The sequence below is a fragment of the Glossina fuscipes genome, unplaced genomic scaffold (assembly GCF_014805625.2).
Source record: "Glossina fuscipes isolate IAEA_lab_2018 unplaced genomic scaffold, Yale_Gfus_2 60, whole genome shotgun sequence".
Classification (NCBI taxonomy): domain Eukaryota; kingdom Metazoa; phylum Arthropoda; class Insecta; order Diptera; family Glossinidae; genus Glossina; species Glossina fuscipes.
In genome coordinates, this window is record NW_023998432.1 from 5038509 (window position 1) to 5057734 (window position 19226).

Here is a 19226-nt window from a genome sequence, read left to right on the forward strand (position 1 = left end):
CGCCATTATCCTGTTCATATTTAATTCAATTTCCCTATTAGGGCAACACTTATTGAGAGCGTTGTGCTCACCTGAGCCACAATACAATCACTTCATCGCCTCACAATTTACACACTTCGGAGACTTACCACAGTTAAGGCACCTGCTCTCTTTAGCTTTACAGAATTTAGATACGTGACCGTATCTGCCACACTTAAAGCACTGCTTTAAAGTGGGTACAAAGTATTCGACAGGCAGATTACAATAGTTAAATTTTATTGACTTAGGGAGGGCTCTCCCTTTGAAGCCAATTTTGATGCTGGTTGTGGGAATCCACTCGTCTTTGTTGTTGGGCTTTCTTCTTTGGAAAAGGACAGCGGACTTAATCGGAATATCGTATATGGCGTTTTTAATTATATCATCGACACTACATTGTGCATGGGATGTTTCGAATAACTCCAAATCTCTCAGTGAACAACCTCGGTATGTACACTTTTAAATTCTTTTTATTAAATTTATTATTCATATCAAAATTGTTGGCAGTGGCAGCGGTTTGAAAAGCAGTTTGGCTCTACCCCTGCTGACAACTTTTAATTCTTTTAAGCCGTACATGCCGAAATCCTTCAAGTAATCAAAGAAATAGAGATTGGAGTTAATATTGATACGATTTCCTTCTGCATCTGCGCACGTTTCGACAAAACGACGAAATTGCAGTTCGAAAGGCAATCGTACAAATTGATCTCGAGATTTGGGGCGGCTGTGGCACCCAAATCAGATGGCTTGTCGATAGCCTGTTTACTAGGCGCAATTAAAACGTTTGCGTTAGCTTCTCCGTTAACAGATAAAAGAATATTATTCTCACCCATTCTCGATCTCTTGGTGTGCCCAGTGGCGTTCATGTAAAAATCTTCAAAACAGTTTCTATCAGTAGTTATAAGATCAGACCCAGTGTCCATAGGGAGACGGGCTGATGTTGTTTTGGTTGTTATCACGGGGAACACGAAAAAAAAAAGAAAAAATCACAACGAAAAAACAAAAAATTGAATATATGTATTGTTCCTTAATTTTTCTCTCATGAGAGATTCCTCTTCCTTCCCTCCTTTTCTTCCTTTAAAATTGTTTTCTTTGGTTATTTTATTACTTTATTAAACCTCTTTTCCTTTTTTCAAATATTTAAATTCTCTTTTTTTTTTCTTTTTTTTCACTAACACGTGTTGTATGAAGTATGAATGAAATGCGAACGTTCTCTTCACTGCTTTTACTTGCGTTTTATTGAAATGATAACATTTTATCAGGGCTATTATAACAAATTTCAGTTGGGATTAGCCTAAATAAAGCTGCTGCGAATGAAATCATAGTTTAATTAAAAATGAGATCAACCTGTAGTTTATCGCCCCTGTGTTTCTGAAAAATTACTTAATACAACCCTGGGATTAAAATAAACTATGATTTTTATCTAAAATTAACAACTTCGGAGATTTTTCTCAACGGTGCACATAAGTTCGAATGACCTACAGCCACTCTGTTTTCTATACATCGCATAAGCGCAAGAATTTTAAGAGCTCTTCAACCCTTTACATATATTTATATCTGAAGATTTCAAATTGTTGTAAAGTGAAGCACTAAATTTCAGCTAAATTTATTACAGCTCTTTACACTTATTAAATAGCAAACCTAAATTAATTTTATATAACTAGATCTCTTATTTTATAAATTATCCAACTCTCAAGCCAGAACTCATAGTAACATTAGCTGGTCCTGTTGCCACTTGTGATTGAGGTATATTACTTTGTTTGCGATAATTTGTAAAATGTTCCAGATATTGATTAACAGTATCCATTATGTCGTATGTATCATTTTGTTTCGCATGCATTTGTTGTTGACCCATAGCATTTACAATTGTGTGTGTGTGTGTCTGCGACGTAAAGTAAGCAGGATATTCTTTCGGCATCGTAGTACCCAGAAAACTCTCCATCATTTCACGTATTAATTCCCAACAAAAACTTACAACTAAGCAAGCACGGTATTCAATTTCAATCAGTATACCTTTGAAGTTCTCAGTCATAGTTACTGAACCCAACTTTACAATGAAATCGCCGTATTCGAAACGAGCGCCTTTCGATTCTATGCGCGTCTGCTTTTTATTTGTATTAATGGCGGTCATCTTAATAATAACCAGGTCAAATATATTATCCGCGATTAGAGGAATTTGTTTACCGGTACCAGTGTCAAGTATAGAAAACGTAGTAACCGGGTATTCGGAATTATGTATAACATGAACCACCTTCGAAGGTCCATGTTGCGGGGCGGTCATATAAGATTCACAATCTACAAGAAATTGTCCGGTATGTACAGCGCCCAAAGCCAACAGCCGCTTACTTAGATTATCAATAGCCTGCGCACCCGTTTTACCTTCGGGTGTTATGTAAGAATATAAAATAGTAACACCCATAAATTACTTTGATGAATTTGCGTTGGTATAAAACAAACTTTGCTGACTATCAGAGCAGTAAATAACACAAAAGACGTGCAGCAAAACAGCTGTTGGTAGATTTCAGTGTTGTGCCTAGTGCTTCTTAATAAGATAATCTTTATAATGCAAATGGCAGCGCTGTCATTGCCAAGCTGGGGAAATCTTAAATTCATCGCCAAGTAAAGTGCTGCACACAACGCATTGTTGAGGCGTTGTTAGCCGCAAATCAAACATACAGCAAAATCAGTAAACATACAGCTTGTGTATGTTGCTAAAGCAAAATCGAACGGTTAGCGTTTGTTTACATATACACTAATGAAGAGGTAGAAAGTTGATAGAGTGAAAAGTTTCTTGAAACAAAATACGACGAAAAGTAAAAAAAACATTTGTTTGCAAACAAAAGACGATTTCAATTATTCCTAGTAAGCTTACACTACAGTTAATAATATAATATTTGCAACTAAGTAGCAATATTTGATGGGTTTATAAGGAAGCATTTAAACCACAAAAGGAGGCGGATAGCGACGATTTAATTAATTTGGTTACGATATGTAGGAGTGTTATCATTTTCGACATAAATGCAAAAAGAGTATGCTGGATAAGATTTTTATATAGAAACTGATATGTCGCTGGATTAGCTGTGACCGTCTTCGACTATGTATATTATAATGACGTTGAGCAATATAAAGTGAATATTCCAAAATGTACAGTTGCCACAGTTTTGCAAATTTTTTTTAAAATGTACGCAGATCTTTTTATGCAACAGAATATGTTGTTCCATGACTAAATGATATGTAAAAAGTGGAGGAAGAATACAAGACCACTACCTAACGCCTACAAAGGCGCTTTTTATTTTCGCAGTGTTTAACAAAATTATTTTGACCAAAATTCAATTTAATAATACAAATGTAACTTAAGTTTTTAATCCATACAAGTTTATTTAAATAAAAAAATAATGTAAAACAAAAAAAAATTTTTTCAATTGAAGTGAAAAAGAGAAAATATATTCATTTATAATGAAAAAACAATAGAAGGTGTTAAAGCAGTAACAAAAAATATTCCTTATAATGCAAAAAATTATACATAACATTCATTCACAATGAAAAGAAAGTCACTACATGCCGCTAATTCAATACATGTTTCTAGCCTATTTTATGTTTTATATTAAATCGTATCTTTTGTATTTAACATATCCTTAATTGCATCTCTTGCACAGTTAAGCAATTTCATTTTTAAATCCTGTTGCCGTTGATCCGCTTTGTTGAACAGTAATCCCAAAAATTTTATGGCTATCCTCTTTTTCTTCTCTTGGTCTATCATTTCAATTTTTCTTTACGGTTTATGCGTAAATTTGTACATTCGTTCCAAATATTTGTCGTCCTCAGTCTTGCATTTGGATGAGTCAAACACCTTTCCAGAACTTACTGTGCGTCTCGTCGCTAAAAAGTGCTGGACTTTCAACCACTTCTACCACCGACTCAATGTCCAAACTCGTTTCATACCTATAAAAAAGAGGCTCTTTATACATATAATGCTCGTACACATATCATATTTACTCATTCAGTGCTACGAAATCCCTTAAAAAGAGCATAGCGTCATAGCGATCATCTAGCGACCTCAATTTCACTTGGCACTTTTCAATTAAAAAATATAGAAGATGTGTTCAACAGTTTGCAAATTTACTGTATTGTACTTATTGGGTATGCTCGTTACCTTTGATGTAGCTCCCCAAGCCTTTTTTTTTAGGACTTTATTCCGAAAGCCAGGCAAGCGTTTGTTGTATAGTTCTTGCCTGTTATATAACGCGTTGATTAGTTGTTTTAAATCCGCTTATAATTATTTTATTTTAAATAATTTAATGTTCTCAATTTAATTTAATTAAATTTCTCCTTCATTGTTATTAGTTTTTTTGCATATGAAATACAAATAACCACTGCAAAAACTAAAACATTAATCGTACGATTATGTTCTGCTTTCACAAAAATATATTACTGCTTTGCTTGTCGAAAACGACGAACAAACAAATTTTAAAAGGCTGCCAAAATTTTTTGTTCACGCGCAACATAACGGAAGTTGTACGTTCATCTGCACTTAAAAACACAACAAACAATTTTCTGCTAGTAGTGCGTTCGCTTGGCGTAACTCATAACTCAATTATTGGGTTAACACTTTAGGGTATGCTCAATTTGTGTCGCGCAGCGTATACTAGCTGGTAATATGCAACTAGATTGCAAGTGTTTTTGCATAGTGGAGTATATAGGGGCGTCTCTCATATAACATTGTACTTGCCAAACGTGGTTTCAAAATTTTATACCCATTGTAACACAATTTTGATACATAGCGACATTTTAACAAAGTCTAAAATGTGCGCCGCTAGATTTTTTCCCTTATGTTTTATAATTAATATTGCGATCGTAATTATTATTTTATTTTAACTTTTGTATTTTATCATAATGCTGTGTTTCATTTTTTTACACCTTAAGAATTAGCTTTGACGTAACAGGGTGCACATTGGCTTGATTTATTATTATTTATGTTATATTTAAAGTCACATTATATTATATCTTGGTTTAAATAAACAAATAAAAAAATTTCGTATGATATATTTCTATACAGTATGGTAGGCACTAACCTTCTTATGTGATGGACCCTTATAGCTTACACTTCATTGTAGCAGGGGTGCATGTATTTGCCAAATTTTTAATTTTGCTGCATACATGTGATGTATTTATGAAATCAAACTAATTTCAGATGATTTTACAGTACTCATTAACGTTTTTATTAAAATTGATATTAAAGATTGCTAATTAATTATAAATATTATATTATTCAGCACTTCAAACTTGTTTAGTGTATGACATGGCTGCAGCAATGCACAACGTAAATGCAATCGTTGTGCTTAGTTGTTTAAATTATGTATCGTTTACTAATGACAACTCCACTTCTTAAGGTCTGTCATTTAAACTTAGACTGTGGCCATTCCACACCATTCCCACTCTTATAAAAATGTTAACACCATCACATTTATGTTCTTATAGCAATGAATCTAAAAGTTCACGTGAAATGTGTTTACACCCACAACGAGCAACGCTTTGGTAGGCCGGTTCCGTTACCAAGGGTGACGAATCGCTTTCTGTTAAGGAGTGAAGTTAGGCCGCAATACGTGATATACCACAAACGGACCAAAGGCGGAAACTATTGCAACGCCGACAGTCAAATATCGTCCACCAATTCGTTTAATATAATTTTGCATTCATTTCCGTGTTAAAAATCCGAAATTTATAGTCGTAAGCTGAGGACCCAAATTTTGAACTGACCTGGTTCAAACTTGGCAACACTAATTAATTTATAGAGATCCCATCACGCTTGACTTATTTCCAATCCATTTTCAATAGCGTTCGTCCAAAACTCTTTAACGTGGCTAATTTCGTCAAAATATATAGAAAATCTTTAGATTGAATCCAGAAATTTGTGGACATAAGTCAGCCAAACAAACTTAAATTAATGCGGAAAATGATTCAGAATCCACTAGCATAATAAGGGGTGAGTCCACATCAAACCCCTCAATTTATTATACTGTTACGAAATTCGCTTTTCTAAGATACAGTCCGTATGACTGGACCGTGGATATTTTGTTCAAGAGAAATACACTTCAAAGTTCTTTTATTTACAATTAACAGTAGGATCAATCGCTTCCAATCATGTTCCTTAAATGTAGGATTATTGATCATTTATTTTGGCCGTACTCTCAACTTCTATCTTCTTGCCCGACTAACTCTCCCTTCCACAAATAATTTATTTATATACATTTTTACAAGCGTGTTACTATACCCAAATTCATAGTTTTCATATTTAATACCTGTCGTTTTCCCGCAAATCATTTTCATCGGCCTGCAGCAGCATGACGCGTCTGCGAATGTGCATTTGGTTTTTCCTGCTTTAGGGACTTTATTTTTAGGGAAAATTACTGAGCTGGAATTAACTAGATTTGGGATTTTCGTAACAATACTATGTATCGCAAACGATGTAGACTGGAAAAAGCTCTATCACGAAATTATATAAGATTTAAAAAGACACTCAGTGTTAAGCGCAGCACACAATGAAAGCATTTGCTTCGTATATCGGCACTGTGTTCAGGCGTCGTTGAACATACAGCTTGTATTGCGCTACCTGAGTAGAGAGAAGAATTGTTTAGCGCTTTAGGAAATTGGGAAAAGCCACAGCAGATTACGTTAGTAAACTTTAAAGAAAAGGTAATGTCTATATTAGATCAGTCTTTCCGTTGTAATAAATTTTTCACTTTGCCACATCAAACCAATTAGGCAAATACCAAGACAGTCTGAAAATTTGAAAATATTGGCGGCACGCCATCACTACGTACATGATGGTTGAATAATTTCAACCAAATACGTAAGGAAAAAGCAACTAAGTGTTTAACAAAGCAAACATGATAATTCTTCTAGTTCGTAATGGGCCTAGTTGTCATTATATTTATACCTACCATCAAAAGATAGGAATATACTCACTTCAGAACGTCGTACGTTTATCAGCCTAACAGTAGATTTAAGAGCCACTTCAGAATATATATATCCTGGATCAGCGACAAATTCTAAATCGTTATAGCAATGACTGTTCATCTGTGTGGATACCTGGTTGCGAAAGTTAAGATATCGATTTCATATTTGCAAAAAAATTGGAAGGTCGCGCCGTTGTTATTGAAGATGGTTCAAACCGGTCGAAGGTCAAAACCCTAAAGAAGCGCAAAGTGAAAACGTCTTTATTTTTCTAAGCAAAAAAGTGTGATTGTTTGCTCAGTACGTAGAAATTATGAGAGGAAGAGGGATGAAATTTTCTGTTTTTTGCGGGAAGGGCCTTACTTTTCATATTGAAAACTGCAAAAAAATAGTCACGCCCTCACAAACTTATAAGTGATCAAACAAAAATCAATTTTTTCACTGATTGGAAATTTTTTACACATTATTTATAAGGTAAACAAAGCAGAATGTTGAAAATTAATCTTTACATTCTTAACATTTAAAGATGTATTGTTTGTTTAAAAATGAACAAAACGGCCACGCCCACACACATCGATAAGCGATGAAATTTTCATATTTTTATGCTGTTAGGGATTCACCTAAAACTTCCAAAGTTCCTTAATATTCATATAGTAATAACAACCACAGCGCGATAAAGTTGGATAAACTTGGTACGGCTACTACAAAATGTTTGGTGCTGGGTATACAAGATTCGGTCCCAGCCGAATATAGCTGACTTAATTGTTATATCTAAGATTTGAGTAAAAATTACTGCTGATAATGAAATCGTCTATGAAAGGTGTAGAAAAGCACAAGAATATCCACAGTAAAGGCTGCAATGAGAATACGTGAGTCGTATGTTCCTCTAAAATTATAATTTCTTAAAGAAAATCTCCGCAAAGTGAAATAATCACCAAAAATAAGAACTGAAACTCTTCAAGATTCAAAATTCTTTCAGTTAGTTTTCACGTTTGTTTTATGATCTTCATATATGGGTCTTACGTTTATTAAAAAAAAAAGTACAGAAAATACATACAAATATATTTAAGAGCAGTGAAAAAACCAATATATTACATAATGACCTTCTCTTATTTTTCCAGTTTTTGTTTTTCAGGCGAAGTACTTTTTTTGCCAAACGGTTTCATTTCACTAATGTCGGTTTTTAAACTGCGAAAGCTCTTACGTAATGTGTTGGTCATTTTTTTTTTATAACTTGTGTTGGTGCTGGGTAACGACATTCTATCGCTCGCAATTGTTTTCGAAGTCTTCTTTAGATCATTTGAACCCTCGTTGGACGAACTATCACTCGAACTATTAACTTTTAGATATTTACGATTAAAATTTAGCTGTGGTGTTCCCCACTTTTTGGCTATCAGAGTCTCAAATTCTGGATCGGTATCGGAACCACTGTCACGATTTTTTTTGGCAGCCAATTTTTCATCGTAATTATGTGGCATTTTATTTGCATCATTTTCTGAAGCCATACAGTCGGCAACGCTGTCAGCAGTCCTTAAATTATTTAAATTTCGAGTGACTATAACGTCGGAGGGAACATTTTTCAGATTAACACCTCGAATCTGGGTTTGCTGATAATTTATAGGTAAATTGTTGAGACTGGTATTAGGAAGAGCTTGAGATCGACGCCAAGTCTTTACTTCAAGAACCTTAACACGGTAATGCAATAGCTGTAAAGATTTAACAAATCACAAAGTATCTTTAATTCTCAAATCTTTCCTCAATTGGAAATACGTTTAATTCGAAAACTCTCTTTAACTTACCTTTTCATCATTTATAAATCTCGCCAAATCATTTAACCAAATGCTAACGCATGTACCTTCGGCTAAAATATCCGCATCGTATTCACTATGTACAGGAAATTTTTGTATTATACCTAACGCTTCATTCTCCTGATGTATTATGCTAACCTCGTAAGCGAATTGATGTTTCTTCTCTTTTTGTGTGGATGTACAAGTCATTGTGAACAACACCCGTTCTTTATCGTAAATTTCATAGAAATTAAACATTTCATTGTAAGCCTCAAATACATAATAACCAGCTAGAGGTTTCTGCTTAACGCCCATATTCCAGATCAAATCTGCGTTGTCGGATTTAAAAACCTTATTGAAGTGCTCCGTGTCTAAGTGAGTTTTCCAGAAAGCTTCGCGACCCGTCCACTGACAATCACCCCAGACACGGCCCATAAAACATTTCATCGGCTTGTAGATGCATTGCTTCTCATGCCAAGAAATCAAATCAATTTGTAAGCGGACGGTGCAACCTCCTGCTGCGTTGGAACATTTGAAATGAGCTTTCGAACATAACGCTTCAACGGTAAGAGACCTGATATTAGTGAAAGTTTCCTGTAAAACGAAAGTATTCGTAAAAATTTAGCTTATTTTTGTATACTAAGGCTTCACTTACTCTGCAAAGAGGACACAATAATAGAACTCGAGTACATTGTTCACAAGCACTGTGCCCTGTTTTACATATATAAATGGGCGGTTTCATCGGATACGCACAACCGGGACATTTTAACTCTTCTATCAAACGTTCGTAATGCTTAACGGAAACTACTTTAGAACATGAATTCGTATCCAGGGACCCATTTTGCAGGTTGTCGCTGGGTCTTAACAAAACACTCTTCGATTCTTGAGGCATCTTGTGAGTTCCTTCTGCATTCGTTTTAGAAGGAATACTCAAAGTTCTAGAGATATCTGTTAGCGCCTTTTGGTATGATTGATTTTTTGTATCGCCAATGTCCGTGTTTGTTGAGGAACCAGTCACTGAATTTCTGATTAAACAACTTTCCTCGTCACCAATAATAATACTATGAGTACGACTAAGCGGTGGCTTTAGTGGGGGCGGGCTTAAAATTGATTTTGTTGCTGCCGTTTTGTTTACGGGGAATGTTGCGTATTTCCAACTATTGCTATAAATATCGCGTTTTGCTACAGTCCGTATCCCAACATCAATCGTATTGCTTATTTTACGATACCTTTCACCATAAGCGATTTCTGAATTCTCAGCACTGGTGTTACCTTCCTTTTTTTGTGGTTGACTGATTCTTTCCTTACTCGTATATCTACTTTTCCAAGTGTTGTAGTTACTATCAAGGAAGACTTGACGACGTCGGTCAGTAATTTTCTTACTATTCAAAGCATTAAATTTTGAACTACCTTCACAATTACCAGCCGAGGAAATATTTTGACCGTTAGTTTTTTCTGCCCGCATACAATTAGAAGTGTAGGTAGAAGTTGACGGGGAAGTAGTTGTTGAACTAGAACGCGTGTCGGTACAGGAAGTGGTAACAGCGGCGGTTCCTCTGTTATGTTTTGCAATCTTGGCGTAATCACAATCAAAATCTTTGTGCAGCTGGCCTCCGGAACTATATAAGATTATGCCTTCTATAATTGTATGCATCCTAGCACAGGAGATAATAATATTTTACGGCTTGTTTTCCAAAGAAAAAAACTTTAAAAATAGTATTGCGTATTTATTTTATTCTTTCAAATTTGTCTTAAAAACCCTCCCAACCGCTATATAGTTGAACGATCAATGAATTTTACATATAATAAAGTTTTACAAATAGACATTTTGATATTTTTATCCCTACGCCATTTGGGGTAGATTGTATTCAGCTTGTGCACATATGCAGAAACATGTGCGATAAGTCCACACATTATTAAATTGATCGTTTTGAAATCAATTTTTAAATCGATTTAAGGTTGTCCATCTGATGTCTAGCTATTTATTATGACGGAAATGGGTGAAGAATAGATAGTTTTATGACAAAAAAAAATTTGTCCAAATTCTGACACCGCCAATTCAGATTTTAGGGTTAATCCCATGTAAGAATTTATATGAAAAATAAATGAATATTTGTATATTATAATGGAAAGTATTATATTAAGCGCAGAACTGCAGGGTATTCAATGGTCGGTCTTGCCCACAAAAAACATTTTTAATTATATATATAATAACATTGCTCGATATGTCTTTGTTCATTTAACAAAAATTCAATCTTATCGGTACTTCTTAACAAATGTGCTTATCACTTAATAACAACGATAACGTCAGAAGCTACATCTAATAGTAAGTAACTGGCTGAATCAAAATTAATCCGTATCTCAATCTTCGAACATTTCTATAAAATAGGTATAAATTTTAGGAACGCTATACTGCATTCGAAAAGAGGTTCTTGGTATTATTGCCAGCTTTTATAAATTGCAAAACTTCAAATGGAATTCCTTCTAGCTGGGTATTGAATTGTAGGAAAACATAACTATCTTGTCTTCCCTATATTAAGATGCGAAAAGGACCGTTAGTTGGTGTCATTTTTGTAATTATTCAAGCGGAGTAGGCATTTTGCGGTATAATACACTGATAGCACAGTTCAGTTCCAGCTAAGAGACAATACCCATTTCTTATTTTTGAGAAATATCGTAATGTTTGGTTTACCTTCTAAATGTTTTGATGTTAATCAGGAAACAGCGTGCGTCTTTAGTTATCTACATTTTCTCTCATAATTTTTCATGATTCGCGGAATGCTTTCGTTCTGACGATACAAAAAAAGCACAAAAAGAAAACATTGTTGGAATTTGATGAAAATCTTTTTACAGTTGCATTGTGTGCACTAGTAAGGCGCGTCTTCGCACCAAATACAACTATATTCGTAAAATCTGATTATGCAATGCGCAACTTAAGCCCCATGCATTCTCCAACGAGCAAAATTCTTGGTATCTTCTAGTGCGTACTTGATTCGACAAGCAAGCATAACCGAAACAACGGAATAGGTATCATATCATTAATGTGTAATTAACAATATATATGCAAACAAATCCAAGGAAGAAGAAATAAGTAAAAAAACAAAAAAAAAAATAATAATCCAAATGAGCTAATTTTAATTTATAAGGGTTTTTAAATTATATTTTTATAACCCTTCACGTTTTCTTTTAATATTTCTTAAACATTTTTATCTGTTCATTTTATGGCCCTGTTTCTCAACGCTTTAGAGTTTCTGTCATTGAGGTTAATTGGACTATGCGCATTTCATAACAATGTTTTACTTTATTTTCGCTTTGCTCCACAGTAATTTTATGATTCGTAAACTTTTCACTCGATAGTAAGAACAGGTGAAAACACTATACATAGAATTTTACAATTAAATACAATACGCCACTTTATTTAATGCAGTTATTCATGTAACGACTTTTTAAAATAAGATGTTATATGAGAAGTGATCGAACGAATGTTCCGATCTGACCCATTTCCAATAGCATTCGTTGTTAAAATTTTCATGGTTAATAATATGCAGTGGGCGCAGCTGATTTTTTCTATTTTCAAAATAAAAAAAGCTTTTTCAGATCAGTTTTGGAACCAATTTTAATAGTCGTTGTGGGAATAGAATCGTCGTTGTTGTTAGGATTTGTTCTTCGCAGCCGAAGCAGATTTAGTGGGAATATCGAACCCCGCTTTTTCAATAATCTGATTTACATCATATTCTATAGGGACATTGCGAACAATTCTGAATCTTTCCGTGAATATACGCTTTAAGTTTTTCTTTTAAAAATCGTTATTTTTAATAAAGTTGTTAGCATTAAGAGCAAAGCTCAACAGTAATTTGGCTCTATTCTTGTTAACCATCTTTAGTTCTTTTAAACCATTAATATCGAAATATTTGGATAATCATAAAAGAAAAAATCCAAATTGATGTTCATACGCATGCCTTCGGAGTTTTCAGAAGTTTCAACAAAAACGAAGAAATTGCATTGCGAAATACAGTCATACAAATTAATTTCATGATTTGGAATGGCTTTGGCACCCAAAAGACTTGTTAATTACCTGGTTATTGAATACTTTTGAACCATCAGCTTTCGGTCCTCCTTTGGGAGATAAATCAGCTTCATCCCGAACCATTTTCGATTTCTTATTATTCTCAATGGCATTCAGATAAAAATCTTCAAAATCATCTCTACCCGCAATAGTCGGCTCAGACACTGTCTCCATTGAGAGACAGCTTGTTTTAGCTGTTATCCCGGGGAACACTTACCAATGCGGACAAAAAATATTTAATATATACATACATTTTTAAAAAAGAGTTTACAAAACTGCGAACGAAAGAATAATTTTTCACTCGAAAATGAATTCACTAAAGATTTATATGAATTAATGTTTTCTATTTTAGTTTAGTTTTAAAATATTCTTTTCTTTTCTAACTTCTTTTTTCTTCAACTTTTCTTCCTGACCGGTGCTTGTTTTCTTTAGTATTTGCGTTATTGTAATTTTTTTCATTGTCTCGAACGGGGGCACGACCAATTCCAATTATTTTTACTATTTAGCCGTACGATTTTTCCCCACATCTTAACTTTACAATCACTTGTCTAATCTCTTGAGAAAATCATTTGCTAAATACTTATAAAATAGTGTTCAAGTGTACGAATCCAAATGCAAAAATTAAGTTATTCTTCTAGTGATGTGTTTTCGCTGTATGTATACTGTTTTGTGATATTTTTTGAGATTGAAGTATATTTTTTATTTATATCTTTATATCAAGTCAAAAAAAAATCGGATTGTTATTTAAGATAAGTTTTAATTTTTTAAGAAATGTAGTTTTTGACCCTCAATCCATTTAATTTTTAGTAAGAAAAACCTTAATTTTTCCTACTGTATGCAGACTTTATTGAGCTAATTTATGTAACAAAATAGTCAATTAATTAAGCAACTTTTAAAAAATAAAAAAAGCGAAAAATTCAAAAACGCTTCTACAAGTAAGCGAATCAATTATAATAATATATGAACAAAAGGAAAAAAATACGTATTGTATCTCTGTCCTAAATAGAAACACAGATCCGACTATGGGGGGCTTGCACAGTTCGCGCTATAATCCTTTTGTGTAGTTGGCAATATGCAGCGAAAACTTTTATTGCACTACAGACCTCCTGTGTTGGCATACAAACTTTCTCTCTACATTTTCGAGGTAAAAGAAGATATATTGCCGTAATAATGGGCTGCTCATGGCTGTACTTTTAATTCTCCGATATAAGAGAACTTGCAAATCGGTTGAGAAGTGGACTTCGGGCCTTTGTAGCAACTGACTGCATAGAAAAGAAATCAGCAAGCAAACAAGCAGATATTCCTATAGTCTATGTGGAGGACTATCTCCAGCGAAGTCCACCTGGGGAGTAAAATGTGATTAAATTGACTGATCAACTTTTGAAAAATATTGCGTATAGAGATTCTAAGGGCATAGTTTTGGATGCCTACTATAGTCGGCTATATTGGTGACGACGATAATTAAATTGTCTGTGCCTCGATTTATTACATTCAGTCGTCGTTTTATGAATGGGCAGTTAGACACTTTGTCTTGAAGAACTGTTGTTGACGGTAGCCTTTTTTTTATTTCCCAGTTCTACGAGCTGACACTCTACGAGAGTTCTTCTTTTCTTTGGATAATCGATGGCTAGTGTAAAAATACATTCGAGAAAATAGGATGTATTGCCCCTGCAATCGATTCTTTCGAATCTCTTTAGGATACACACTACTGATGAACTGTGGGACCAATCTGCTTAGTTAAGGATGACCGAAATTTCCATTTCAATTATCCTTATATTATTGCGAATTTCTAATTTTATTTTGATCAACCCTCTACTCTATTCGGTCATCCGAAAAGATTTTTCAAGATACTTCCCCAGTATCATCCATTTTGTTTGTGTTTCCGTAATTGTTACAATAAGACCGCCAAAAAAAAATCTTTCACAAGCACTTGCTTTTATTGTTGGATCCGCGATCTTCTCGATGCATTGTTAAGTTACTTCATAACTACAACTGATGTCAAATCCTTAAACTACTCACTCCGTGCAATACTTTATGCTCTAACAATGTGGAATATTGCACATTAAGAGAACGCAGAAATAAGTGCGAAAACTTTAATAAAATGGTTGTTGAGAACTGCAGAGCGGTGAAGGAACTAGTAATTTTGAAAATCCTTATGTTCCACGAAAAGCAAGAGTTCGACCAACTCTCAAGGAAACATTGAATGCCAACAAAGACAAGACCGTACGTGAAGGCATTAAGCGCCTCATCTACATATATATGAAATCTATAAAATCGAACACAGTATTAACATAGATCAATCTCTGAGTTGTCTGCTGAGCATCTAATCTTCAGATGTCACAGGCTTGATAGCATTAGAGATTCCTTTAGCTTCTTCAAGTTATATGGCTGTCTCCTCGATCTCTTTGCAGCAAAAAATGTACGTCATCTCGGGGAACTAACTTGCTTTATTAGAAAAGCTAATTTATCCTTTTAGAATTTTTTTTTTTTTTTTCCTCTTTCCTTTTTTTTCTTTCGTTTTTGCGTTTAATAATCTTCTATTACCATAGCATTGCTTTTCGTTTTCAGCCAAAGTTTGCAACACTGTTTAACTTTCAAGAACTCAACAAGCACAATTACACACACACACACACAATTACATTTTACATGCCTACTCCAGTTATTACGGCCGCTCTTATTTTCTTGTTACGTTTTATACATAATCGTGACTAAAAATTACAACAGTTTATTATCTGGACATATAAGCCACAAATATATTAGCTTAGTCCATCTCTGTTCAACATACCAAAAAAAAAAAAAAAAATCTCTGAGTTAGCAACATTTATAAAAACTTGAAGACAACAAAAACTTATACGTTAATAAGCCAACTTATTAAGACACATGTTAGAAGAAAAGGAAAAAGCTAAGAACGCTAGCTTTGATCTTTTTGATAAAGGATCGCTTTTCTGATAAGAAAGTGGTAATCACCAGAAGAGAAACTAGCAAAATAACAAACAAACGCCAAATATTTCATGAAGAATTTCAAAAGTTTAGAACAAGTTTACGTATGGCTTCGCAGTTGTTCATTTGATTGTTCACATTATCCTACACTTTTCAACTTGGTAAAATTAATTGACACTTCCAACAAAACATATAAAAAAGGGTTAAATTTGTAAGGATAAGTTGAGGTCTTTTATATAAAAGAAAGCTTGGGTATGAGAAAACTTCTATATGAAAGAAAGCTTTTATATGCTATTAGCAAAATAAGGAAGGCAATCCCTGCGATCATGGGCTGTAATATTGCCAAGAGTAGCCTTCATTTCTACAAACTACAAATTGTGGGTTTCGGAAAGAGCAAAAATAATAACAATTACAGCATTATGGCAACGTGAGCAACAGAAACCATAAAAACAGCAGCACGACACACTCAAGCAACGGAACCGCTGCTAAAAGGGGATATTTATATTATATTTAAAAACTCACGATTCCTCAAAGTAAGACTAGTAAATATTTATAAAAATATTCTTCTAGAAGCTGTAATACTTTTATATAAGTGCCTACAACTACCAAAAATCCGACAACAAAATTGATGGGTATTATTTCATTTCACACATCATTATATCCGTCTTGTCCTAAATGTAATGAGAAATCATTACAAATGTGATGTCAATGTGTAAAACTTTTAAGTGAAATTGGGGAAAAAGGAAAACTTGGTGGAAGAAGGAAGGACTAAACTTAACGTTGGCATGTAAAAAAGGCAAGTTTGTTGCCCGAGTCAATATGGAATACTACTGATATAATATAGTTATAACCATCGCATAATCGGCTCGATGCGAAGACTTTTCCGGCCGTTCCAATACTATTCTCTTGTACCATTATGATATATGATTTCAAAATTCCATGTGCTCATGTGGAATGACAGCCATTTCCAAAAGATACAGTAGCCAATACTACGATCTTTATACTTGACTTTTGCAGAAGTTGTTAAAACACCGATCATACGGAAACTCTTATCTAATAATCTAATTTTCTTCTGTCCACCCCTTGGAACTGTATGACAAGTCAAGTATAGAAAATAAAAAAGACGTGACTTTCCTCGTAAAGAGATAAAAAATATAAAATTAGCCGAGATGAACATTGTGGAACACTAACATTTCCATTCTCTTCCGTTTCTCATCTTCAAATGGAATTCACAATGGGAATGATATGGCCAAAGCGAGCCCTACGGTGATGGGAACCGTCACATTATTTTAAACTAATTAAACCATAATCATCCGACAATAGATTGATTATTGAACTTGTCAAAAAGAAGTTGAAAAAGTAAATGAACAAATTACAAATCACTTGCGCCTTTATTTGGCTATTTTCTGCCTTATTATACCACCTTATCCTACTTAAACACTTACCGGAAGTAACATTTCTCTACATAGGTACAATTAATTTAGTAAATAAAATAATTTTTTAAATACGCTTGGTTGCCCAGTTTAAGCTGATTTAAATTAACGGGCGTGAAAAAAAAGAAATCAATGTCTTATTACAATTTTTCCCAATTATTTAACCTTTTATCACACAAAATTATTTAACTTAACTTCAGCGCAGTGACATTTGCTTACTAATTGAAAAATTGCCTAAGTAAAACAACAACACAAATATACTAAGTGAAAATCCTTCATATGCACGCAACCAAAACCGCACACCCCCTCGAAAACAAAGGTTTTACTTTCAATATACTTAATTGAATGGATTTCTAGACATGTGTGAAAACATTTTAGACCTACTGGCGCTTATGGTCGTTTATCTTACTTTACAATAATTGTTATTTCCATTGTTTGAGTATAAACGTATTCAGCGACGACTTCTACTGCTTTTTAAGAAGGCGGAAGTGACTGCATATTTATTCCATGCACACTCACATATGTGGATCAATAACTGGATCGTGTATACCAAAATGCACTGAACAACATATCTCTCTTCAAGTAAAAATAATAAATGGACAATTGATTTAATTTTTAATTCGCTTTCGTCTAACGCATGCTTAGGTGACGGAATATACTTCAATTTTAACTTTGGAACCAACATTTTTCGTTTTGCAAATTTCTAAATCTTCATATTAAACATTTTTATTTTTAACCTTAGTATTAAGTACCAAAATATTTTTACTACTATATACTACTGTATTTTTTCGAAACTTTATTGCAATAAAAAAATGTAGGGAGCTTAAAAAAAAAGTCTGTTCAGATAATTTGCTATGCCAATCTCACCTCTAATCAGAGATCTAATTAACACAATAGGGAATAAGTGGTAAGGAACCACTAGGGCAACCCTTATATAAGTACAGATAGGTAAATTGTTAAATAAATAAATATGCACTTCACGAAAATGCTTGCACAGAGTTTTAAATTAATATTTTCCAAGGGGCGGCACTTTGCAGGTTTTTGTAGATTATGGGTACAATTGTTAATGAAATAAGCTTATTTAGCCAGTCATTAACCACTGTGCAAGTTCCACATTCTTAGCTCCTGTAATTTAATAGTAACCGTTTTTTTCTGCTAGGGGACCAATTGTGAATGGATCATATCTATTTTTACACTTGCTCTGTGACCATAAAGTAAGAAAATATTTCCACATTTTAATTTAATTTAGCTGCGGCTTAGGCAGACGCATACCACAGACATAGAAAGGTTGCTTTCCTAAGTGTGTGTAATCTTGAAAAAAAGTTGTACACTAAAACTTTAAATCCAAACCTCGTTTTTGCATCTATAGCAACGCTCGAAACATTCCTATTATTGAATTTGAAGGTAATTTTTTTATTACTTACAAATTCCCGTCGTCTTGTAAACGAAAGCACAATTTTCAACAATTAAACCTATACTTTGTATCAAACGATCTGCAAGTGTGTACTGTATGGAAAAGTCAATATAAAGGGTTTGCTGACAAACAAACACTCAATTGTTCATAAAACTTTGCTTAATAGATTTTTAAACCGATTTCAATCAATCTATATAGTTTGAAGGAATGTAATCATGAACAAATATCGGACATAGGGTTTTTTGTCCATTGAATTGTTAAACACCTGCTATATAATATGCCGACAATCCTTGTATGGTGATAAAAGCATAAACTCTCTTCAGGGAACTAGTTTTTTAATAAGTTTGACACAATATTACTGTCAAATGAAATTAGGCTTACCGGTGATCCTTCTCCGTGTTAAAGAAAATTTATAGAATATGCTTTCGGCTTTCATATTTTTCCACAATTGAAGCAAATTTCAAGGCGCCAATTTAATAAATCCGTTTAGATACAAAACGTTTATAAACTGTATGCGTTGTAAAGATGGTTATATTTAAATTTTGATCGTTGGATAAATTAAACTAATCCATTGCCAAGTGAAATAAGAAGAGACACGTCAACACATTCTGTATTGGGAG

At 33.8% G+C, this 19226-nt stretch overlaps 2 protein-coding genes across 5 annotated transcripts; both read right to left on the reverse strand.

Moving 5' to 3' along the window:
* Positions 1–1583: 1583 nt before the first annotated feature.
* Positions 1584–2702, reverse strand: LOC119637586 (mediator of RNA polymerase II transcription subunit 20). Its single transcript, XM_038033714.1, has one exon. The coding sequence runs from the start codon at positions 2429–2431 to the stop codon at positions 1694–1696; it is 738 nt and encodes a 245-aa protein (XP_037889642.1). The 5' UTR covers positions 2432–2702; the 3' UTR covers positions 1584–1693.
* A 5296-nt stretch (positions 2703–7998) lies between these two features.
* On the reverse strand, positions 7999–19172 carry LOC119637560. Of its 4 annotated transcripts, XM_038033650.1 has the most exons (5): positions 12829–13055; positions 10164–10408; positions 9409–10106; positions 8766–9347; positions 8000–8672 (listed from the first exon to the last, which is right to left on the reverse strand). In XM_038033650.1, exons 1-5 carry the CDS (start codon positions 12930–12932, stop codon positions 8076–8078), a joined length of 2226 nt encoding a protein of 741 aa, XP_037889578.1. In that variant the 5' UTR covers positions 12933–13055; the 3' UTR covers positions 8000–8075. The 4 variants fall into 4 exon arrangements, with proteins under 4 accessions (XP_037889577.1, XP_037889578.1, XP_037889579.1 ...); XM_038033649.1 differs by having other exon boundaries at positions 7999–8672; positions 9409–10408; positions 12829–13056; XM_038033651.1 differs by lacking the exon at positions 12829–13055 and adding an exon at positions 18988–19172 and having other exon boundaries at positions 9409–10408.
* Between the last annotated feature and the right edge of the window lie 54 nt (positions 19173–19226).

What these genes read in the sequence shown, in the direction of transcription:
- LOC119637586 (XM_038033714.1), bottom strand. Translation starts at nt 2,431, where the DNA reads ATGGGTGTTACTATTTTATATTCTTACATAACACCCGAAGGTAAAACG.
- LOC119637560 (XM_038033649.1), bottom strand. Translation starts at nt 12,932, where the DNA reads ATGCCATTGAGAATAATAAGAAATCGAAAATGGTTCGGGATGAAGCTG. An exon ending in TATTGTGTCCTCTTTGCAGA is followed by an intron (nt 9,348 to 9,408) that starts GTAAGTGAAGCC and finishes TTCGTTTTACAG; the next exon opens with GAAACTTTCACTAATATCAG. An exon ending in GATTTATAAATGATGAAAAG is followed by an intron (nt 8,673 to 8,765) that starts GTAAGTTAAAGA and finishes AAATCTTTACAG; the next exon opens with CTATTGCATTACCGTGTTAA.